A 9,663-nucleotide genomic window follows, 5' to 3' on the forward strand; every position below is an offset into this window, starting at 1 on the left:
ATTTTGAGACAGTGTCTCATGAAGTTGCTAAGGCTGGCCTTGAACTTGCAATCTTCCTGTCTCAGCCTCTCAAGTAGCTGGGATTACAGGCATGCGCCACTGTAACCAGCTAGTGAAGCCAGTTCTAAGAAAAAAGTTTATGTTTATAGCTAAGAGTGCTTCATAAAAATATCAGGCTGGTGTGGTGGCACATGCCTGTAATTCCAGCAGCTCCGGATTCTGAAGCAGGAGGATTCTGAATTCAAAGTTAGCCTCTGTAATGGTGAGGCGCTACATAAAATACAAATAGGGCTGGCTCAGTGGTTGAGTGCCTCTGAGTTCAATCCCAAGTACCAAAAAACAAAAAATCAGAAAGTTTCCAAGGAAATAACCTAATGATACATCTCAAGGTTTTATTTTTATTTTTTGTAGTACTGGGGATTGAACCCAGGGCCTTGTGCGTGCTAGGCAAGCACTCTACCAGCTGAGCTATATTCCCAGCCCCACATCTCAAGGTTTTAGAAGAACAAGAATAAACCATTCCCAAAATCAGTAGAAGAAAAGAAATAATAAAGATCAGAGTTGAAATTAATGAAACTAAAAGAACAATAAAGAGGATCAATGAATCAGAGTTGGTTCTTTGAGAAGATAAATAAGATTGATAAACCCATGGCCAAACTAACCAAAACAGAGAGAAAATAGATATTCCAACAGACATGACTGAAATCCAGAAGATCATTAGGGACTATTTCGAAAACTTACATTTAAATAAATTAGAAAATCTAGAAGAAATGGATAAATTTATAGACAAACATTACCTACAAAATTGAAGTAAGAGGAGAGAGGAAACCTAAACAGACAAATAGCAAGCAGTGTGATTGAAGCAGAAATAAAAAGTCTTCCAACAAAGAAAAGCCCAGGACCAGATGTATTCATAGCTGAGGTCTACTAGATCTTCGAAGAACTAATGCCAGTGCTCCTCAAATTATTCTAGGAAATAAAATGGAGGGAACACTTTCAAATTCATTCTATCAAGCCAGTACCATCCTGATACCAACAGCAGATAAAGACACATTGAGGAAAGAAATCTATGATGAACATAGATACAAAAATCTTTAATAGGGCTGGGAATGGGGCTCAGGCAGTAGAGCACTCGTCCGGCATGCGTGCGGCCCGGGTTCGATCCTCAGCACCACATACCAACAAAAATGTTGTGTCCGCCGAGAACTAAGAAATAAATATTAAAAATTCTCTCTCTCTTTAAAAAAAAAAAATCTTTAATAAAATATTACCAAATTGGATTTAAAAGCATCACAATGACTGTACACCATGATGAAGTTGAGTTCATTCCAGGGATGAATGGATGAAAGGATGGTTCGACACAAATAAACAAACACAAAATACCACATAAACAGAATCCAGGACAAAAATCACATGATCATCTCCTTGAATGCATTTGGAAGAACAAGAGACCCAGAATAACCAAAGCAATTCTGAGCAAGAAGAGCAACACAGAAGGCACCACAATACCCAACTTCAAATTATACTACAGAGCAGGAGTAACAAAATCAGCTTGGTACTGGAATAAAAATAGACATGTAGACCCACGGAACAGACTAGAACACACAGAGAAAAACTCATACAGCTACATTTATCTGATTCCTGACAAAGGTACTAGAAACTTATATTGGAAAAAAGACAGCCTCTTAAACACAAGGTGCTGGGAAAACAGGATACCTATATATAAAAGAATGAAAATAGATTCCTATCTCTCATTCTACACAAAGTCAACTCAAAATGGATCAAAGACCTAAGAGTAAGAATAGAAACTGCACAACTTTTAGAAGAGAATACAGTGGCAACACCCTCAGTGCAGGAGTAAGCAAGGATTTCCTCAATAGGACTCTTATAGCTCAGAAAAGAACACCAAGAATCAATAAATGGGCTGGTGTCAGATTAAACAGCAGTCTGCATAGTGAAGGAAACAATTAACAGCATAAAGAGAGAACCTATAGAAGATTAGAAAAATCTTTGCTAAATACTCTTCCTTCAGCCAGAGGGTTAATATCTAGAATACATGAAGAACTGAAAACACTCCACGCCAGAAAAACCCAAAGTACACATTCAATAAATGGGCAATGAACTAAACAGATACTTCTCAAACTAAACTCAAATGGCCAACAATTATAAGAAGAAATGTTCAGCATTTCTAGCTGTCAGGGAAATGAAATCAAAACTACACTGAGTGGGCTGGGGTTGTGGCTCAGGGGTAGAGCTCTTGCCTAGCATGTTGGTAGAGTGCTTGACTCGATTGTACAAGGCCCTGGGTTCAATCCCCAGCACCACAAAATAAAACAAAATAAAATAAAGGTATTGTGTCCACCTACAACAATAACAAAAATAAATCTTAAAAAAAAAAAAGACTCCATGTCACTCCTGTTAGAATAGCAATCATCAGAATACAAATAACAGTAAATGCCAGCAAGGATTTAGGGGGAAAAGGAACTTTTATATACTGTTGGTAGGAATGTAATTTAGTATAGCCACTATGGAAATCAGTATGGAGGCTCTAAAAGAGAGTAAATCTTATGTCCTTTTCACATGTGACACTGAAATATGTGAACTTTAAAAATTTGTAAATCTGAAATATACCTATGATGACAAAATAAAGAAGCAATGTTAATAGAATATACTTACGGGTACGATCCCTGTTCCAAGCATGACAGGTGATTGGCTCTAGTAAAAACTGATGCAGGGACATTATTCTTAGTGTTTTCAGAGGATAGAAAGCTGCAACAAACAATAGAAATAAAGCACTTAAAATGGCAGGTGATCAATATCTCTAAATTGCCTGAAAATCCTGAAATGTTTGGAGATAAATAAAACACTGTACTGTCATTTAAAAAACTCAAATCAATGTCACAAATTAATCACTTAAGAAGTACTATCACTGGGTGTGTGTATTCTCCTGTAATCCCAGCTACTTGGGAGGTTGAAGCAGGAGGATTGCAAGTGAGAAGCTAGCCTCAGTAACCTACAAACAAAAGTAAAAAAGGCAGGGGGTAGAGTTCAGTGGTAGAGCACCTCTGAGTTCAATCCCAATACCACAAATAAATAAATAGAACAAGCACTGCAATCCCCAATAGAGAATTTATTCTGACAGGTGTGGGTGCAGGCCTATAATCCCAGAAGCTCAGGAGGCTGAGGCAGGAGGATGATAAATTCAAAGCCAGCCTCAGCAACTTAGCCAGGCCCTAAGAAACTCAGAAAGAATTTATCTCTAAATAAAATATTTTTTAAAAGTGCTGGGGGCGGCTGGGGTTGTGGCTTAGCAGTAGAGCATTTGCCTAGCACAGGCTTGGCTCTGGGTTCAATCCTCAGCACAACATAAAATGAATAAATATATTAAAAGATATTATGCCCAACTACAACCAAAAAATTGAACCCCTGGGTTCAATCCCCAGTACAAAAAAAAAAAAAAAGAGAGAGAGAGAGAGAAAGAGAAAGGGAAGGAGGGAAAATGTGTCTAGAATTTATTCTGACAAGGTCATCAATGGGTTGTCAAACCATGGGTGAAAGACTTGGTACAGGATATTCACAAAGTCTCAAATGATCATCCCACACAGTACTTAATAGTTACAGAGGGAAAAACATGCCTTTATAATAAAGAAATATGGCAGTCACCATCTTAAACCAAGTGATTAAACTTCTTATCACAGATAGTGGAACAATCCAAACCTGATGGGCCTCTTGAAGAGAGACAATGTGGAAGTACACATCATCATTTATAAATAGCAACTAATTTATCATCTAAACCAGACTACTTTTGAGAGCAAAAAGGGGCACTATTAATAATTATGATGTGACAACAGGTCACAGGACTATCCCAGAGAAACCTCAGGCATGGTCAACCCACCTTTGAAGTATTAATGCCAAACATATGTACTCTAAATCAAAACAAGATCCAGATCTAATTTTGGTTCACAAGAAATAAAGGGGGTAAGAATTAGCTAAACAACAAAGGAGGAAATAAAACACCAGATGTGTGCCCTTCTATAGAATAACAGGCCTGGACTACAAAAAAGGCACCTTGGGAGAGCAACTGTTCCAGATTTTAAAAAGAACTATGAAAGCCAAATTCCATAAATGAAGTTGATTATAATCTTTATGTTTTAAAATAACCTAAGACATACATTGTACAAGGAAATGTTTAATTTGAACTAGATATTACATGGAACTATTTTTATTTTCCTAGCTTTGTTAATTGTACTGCCATTAGGTAGGAATCTGTCTTAGCTTTTAGGAGATAAAGATGATATTGACATGTTTAGGGATGATATGTCATGATGTCTTCTGTAACTTCCCTCCCTCCCACCTCCTGTTCCTTCTTCCTTCCTCTCTTTCTTTTCTATCCTTCTTTCTTTTCTCTTTCTTCTGGGAATTGAATCCAGAGGCAACAGATTCCATCCTCCTGCCTCAGCCTCTCTAGCTGCTGGGACTACAGGTGTACGCCACAGCACTTAATTATTTTCGATTGTCTGGGCCTGAAAATATAGAAAATGTGAATGTGACAAAAAACTATTACAACTGGTAAATCTAGGCAAATATTATGCAGGTGTTTGTGACATTACTCTTTAACATCTTATTATAACTAGATGAAAGGCAGAAATGTGAAAAATATCATTAAATTAAAAATCAAGGGCTGGGGTTGTGGGTCACTGGTAGAGCATTTGCCTCACATGTATGAGGCACTAGGTTTGATCCTCAGCATGATATAAAAATAAATAAAATAAATGTATTTTGTCCATCTGCAACTAAAAATATTTTTCAAAATCAAGTAAAATTCTCTACTTTATAGGTACCCAAATCTAAATCCATTAAAGAAGTAACCATTACCTCAAATTGGGGGAAATTTTCTAAAAAAGCAACCAACCTTCCCCTTTCCCCAGCTATGGCATTTCTAAGAGGCACTCACTACAAACTGAAGTTTCAACACACTTAAGTCCTGTTGGCTCAGGTGGCGCCTAAAACGTGAGGGAACAATTCTGACGCCATAGAAAACAAATGGAAGAAGAAGAAAAAAAAAAAAAAAAAAGAAAGAAAAGAGCCCCCAGAGGGTTGTGAATGAACAATAAAAGTTCAACTAAGAGAAGAGAAATGGTATTAGTGGAAAACAGAAGAAATACTTCCGCTAAAGGAAACCCAAAGTAAAAAAAAAAAAAAAAGGGCATCCTCAAATAAAAAGCACCTAGCATCTTAAACTACCAGAGAAATATCAGTGCTTCACATTTTATTCTAAGAGTAAGATATTTAAGTCATTATTTTCTTTTATATGTCCTAAAAAGCAAATGGCAACTCATAAATAAATAGCCTGTAATTGAAAATTTTAAAAAATTTAATGAATTCAACAGACTGTTTGATTTGCTTTTTTAAAAATTAAAACTTTCAAGCTGGGCATGGTGGCACATGCCTCTAATCCCAGAGCTTGGGAGGCTGAGGCAGAAGGATTGTGAATTCAAAGCCAGCCTCAGCAACTTATCGAAGCCCTATCTCAAAAAAAAAAAAATAAAAAGGGCTGGGAAAAGTGCCCCTGGGTTCAATCCCTGGTACCAAAAAATAAAATAAAAACTTTCAGAGACAGCATACTTTTATCCTGATATCTGATGCTTACCCTAAATTGTTCTGTCACAACAGATTTTACTCAGAGCTACTCAAAATAACCCATCAACATGTCACAAATATCTCTTTAATTAAAAGTAGTTTAGAGCAAGATGGGGAGTAGGTGCCTATAGTCCCTGCTACATTGGAGGCCGAGGCAGGACTGTTTGGGCCTTGGAGTTAGAGACCAGCCTGGACAACAAAGGGAAAACCTCATCTCAAAAGTAAATAAATTAAGCCAATTTAATTTAAAAGCCAAATTTGACAATTTTGTTAACTGAAATAAAATTGGTCTGCAAACTAATAATTTAATGTGAATATCTATGTGTAATAAAAGCACATATTTCATGTAATCTGAAAAGGTACAGATACAAAAGGCTTTTTCATTCTTCAAGTCAGTTTTATAAGCAAGATTAAAAAGAGGTACTATCTCAAAATAAAAAAATAAAAAGGGCTGGGGATGTGTCTTAGAAGTTAAGTGCCCCTGGGTTCAATCCCTGGTATCAAAAAATAAAAACAAAATAAAATAAAATAGGTAAGCAGGGCTGGAGTTGTGGCTTAGTGGAGCGCTTGCCTAGCACATGTAAGGCACTGGGTTCCATCCTCAGCATCATATAAAAATAAATAAATAAATAAAAAATAAATAAAAGGTATTGTGTCCATCTTCAACTAAACACACACACACATACATACACACACACACACACAATGGCATAATTACTTCTAAACTTGCATTTCTAATTTTGTTATATCACTCAAGTTCTATATTTGAACATATACCCAGACCTGTACTTCTTTTATAATCATGTGGCCATTTTACATCTGAAAGCCAAGTCAACATTTACATTTGTCAAATTTATAATGCAGGCTCTGGAGTTATGGCTCAGCGGTAGAGCGCTCGCTTATCACATACAAGGTGCTGGGTTTGATCCTCAGCACCACATAAAAATAAATAAATAAAATAAAGGTATTGTGTCCAACTAAAACTAAAAAAATTAAAGTAAATAAAGGCATTCTGTACAACTACAAAAAAATTTTAAAAAAATTAATAATGCAGCTAGTAAACATAGCCTGTATTTACCAAATTCAGTAAATGCAGGAGAAATTCATAATAGTCTGAATTTTGTACCCCCCCCAAAAAAAACATATTTTCTGTTATAGGGTGAAAATTATTTCTAAACTATGGTTAATATTTATGTAAAATCTTTGTAGTAATAGGACCAGAGAGGAGAAAACAGTACAGATGGTGACATTAAATTTAGCTGGTTTCTACTTTCATTGTCCAGCACTGAAGGAGATAAAAATGATTTATGGCATATTATGATCCCAGGGACTCCCCAATTCTTTTCTTTACCTATCACTTTGAGCAGAATAATTCTGATAGATGGTTAGCCATGGGCTCTGGAGTCAAGGGGGCTTGGATTTGAATCTTTGCTTTGATACAATACTAATAAGACACTCTTTGAATCTAATTTATTTCATCTGTAAAGCAGATCTACTATTGACATCCCAAGGCTATTGGCAGGAGGGTGAAATGAGATAACACGGAAAAGCATGCAGTGCAGAGTCCAGCCCATACTACAACTGTTTTAGTTGTTGCTAAGCTGGTTCCCTTTCTTCCTTTGGTTGGAGGCTTTTGAACCATCCTTAAAAAGTACCCTTGGAGCTTGGTAAGTTAACATGCTATAAATTCTTGCCTTGCTCCAGTGAAGCTTTAAAATAGTCATCAGTGAGAATTTCAGTTCCTTGTTTAGGGTCAGTTTTCAAGATTGTGATTCATAGAGTTTCTAATTGCTCTCATTACCCAACCCAGGTAATATCAGGTACTCCTACAAGGTCACCACACCTTCCAATTCCAGTCTCACCATGCAGGACTTGTGTCAGTAGAGAATTAGATAACTAGATCACAATTATTGCCACTCTCCCTCCAAAGCAGCAATTTTAATTTTCCAAGATGATTTCTCCTCCTCTAATTTTGAGAGACAGATGAATTCTAGAAGGTCCCTAAATACCACCTGGTAGGAAACAGCCATTGACACCCACTCTCTAATAGGGTAAATAGACCTCCTGAATGATAACCTCTCCTTCATGTTAAGATAACTGAAAACCCAGGCCTACCAAAACCAAAAAAGGTAGATTAAATTGGTAAAAGTGGGTAGAACTAAGATAATTTCAGTAATTTAGACAAATGAGTTAAAATGGAAGACACCAAAGGCACAGTATTACAAAACAGATGGTTTTATAATTAAAGATTCTAAAGCACAAGTATTACGTGCCTACTATGTTCCCAACGGTGTTGCAAGCACCAGGATGGGGCCAGAAATACAAATAAATCAGACACCATTCTGTTCCTCAAGTCTGGGTAGGGTGTGGGAGTAGGAGAGGAAGGAAAGACATAGAATGCCCAGAAACAGTAATAACAGCTAATATTTATTGAACACCTACTCCGAGCCAGAAACTATTCTAAGCGATTTATGCAAATAAACTCTCTTAATTCTCAGGAAAAAAAAAAACAACAACTAAGAATCGTCTCATTGCAGATGAGCAAAGAGAAGCAATCTTCCCAGGGTCACCCAACAAAGTGGTGGTGTCTGGGCAGGAACTGCGGCGTCCCTACATAAGGGGTTCCACCAAGATAATGGAAGCACATAAAAAGGTGCAATTTTGACTTGAGGGAGATTCCTGCAAGGGAAATCTTAAGAACTCTGAGGGAAGATGCTCCTCGAGTTGGGGTAGGTCCTGGAATAACTAAAGGATTGAAGGCTGCCCTGGATAGGAGGCAAATATTCCAGGGGCGCCTTCTGCGGGCAGGGACTTATTGTAGATTCTAAAGAAAGAAGTGAATGGTGCCTACTGACGACCCTTTAGGAGGAGAGCATCCCGTTTAACTCAATTTTACAGACTCTGCTAGATGCCCACAGGAAAGGTGCAAACAGGGCCCCGGGGACTCCAGAGATCCGAGGTGACCCAGAGCTAGAAAATCGCGAGAAGCGATCGATCTGTATGTGCGGGGGGACGCCAGGGGCTCAGAGGTGCTCCAGGAGAACAGGGGTTCCGTGCCCACTCCGAGGCCCGGGCAGGGAGACCCGGCCGCCCCCAAGCCTCGGCTCCCCGCGGCCTAAGCCCCCGGCTCCCCACCGCCGCGGGTCCCAAGCAGGTGCGAGATCAGGATAATGGAGGTCAACAGGGTCAGACGTTCGCCCCTGCTGCTGCTTACCTGGGGTCGGGGCGGTCCGGAGGGGCTCGGAGCGGAGAATTCGCGGACTCTGGTCAGTCGACGCGAACAGGCTCCGGCGGGCGAGGGCGGAGGACCGAGGCCCAGAGGGAGCGGCTGACAGATTCCGGAAATGACCACTGCGCCTGCGCAGCGCGGCCCCGCGGTAGTTCTGCGCACGCGCACAGACTCGGCGTGCACCGAGGGGCGGGGCCAGGGAGGGTGCCACGGCTGGGTGTCGGAGCTGGTTCGCTGTCCCCGCAGCCTCGGAGCCGTAAAAAAGCTGGAAGATGCGGGCTGAGCAGAGTGGGGCGGCTCACTCCTCACCTCGGAAAGTTTTCTCAGAATAATGGAACAAGGTGTGGCGCCTTGGCCGCTTCACAGGCGCTTTTGTCAGGACAGGAATTACCGAGGCTTGGGGTCGTTCGAGCTGTGTGGACCTGAGGAATGACTGTTTTTGTCCCTTTAAAAAGTCTGGGTCAGAGCCCGTGGGGAACCCCTTCCACCGAGGAACCTCCTCGACCCTTCCTCAGTCAGGACCCCTTGTGCCCTGCTCCCAAGATGGCGCCACGGCGAAAAAGAGTTGGGGGGAACTTGGCTGCTCTCCCGAAGCACGAGGAGACAGGGTGCTTGCCGTTCAGATGCAGCTTCTAAGAACTGTCGCGGACCCCAGGACCCACTTCCAACCAGTCCTTGAACCCATAGAGATTCTGGAGCAGCACCCCCATCCCATGCAGGTCACTAACTTAGTGCTCCTTTCATTCTCTCGGTTTACACGTTTGACCCCCAACGCTTGATGATAAGGTGATGTT

At 40.0% G+C, this 9,663-nt stretch overlaps 1 protein-coding gene across 1 annotated transcript in view; it reads right to left on the reverse strand.

The window, feature by feature from the left end:
- Nucleotides 1-8,976, reverse strand: part of Arpc1a (actin related protein 2/3 complex subunit 1A) — a 33,962-nt gene extending 24,986 nt beyond the window's left edge. Inside the window, exons 1-2 of the mRNA XM_026404131.2 lie at nt 8,855-8,976; nt 2,677-2,769 (exon numbers count right to left, since the gene is read on the reverse strand). Coding sequence (XP_026259916.1) covers nt 2,677-2,740 — 64 coding nt within the window. The 5' untranslated portion in view covers nt 2,741-2,769; nt 8,855-8,976. The remainder of the gene's footprint in view (nt 1-2,676; nt 2,770-8,854) is intronic.
- Between the last annotated feature and the right edge of the window lie 687 nt (nt 8,977-9,663).

Source organism: Urocitellus parryii, chromosome 9, assembly GCF_045843805.1.
Source record: "Urocitellus parryii isolate mUroPar1 chromosome 9, mUroPar1.hap1, whole genome shotgun sequence".
NCBI lineage: Eukaryota > Metazoa > Chordata > Mammalia > Rodentia > Sciuridae > Urocitellus > Urocitellus parryii.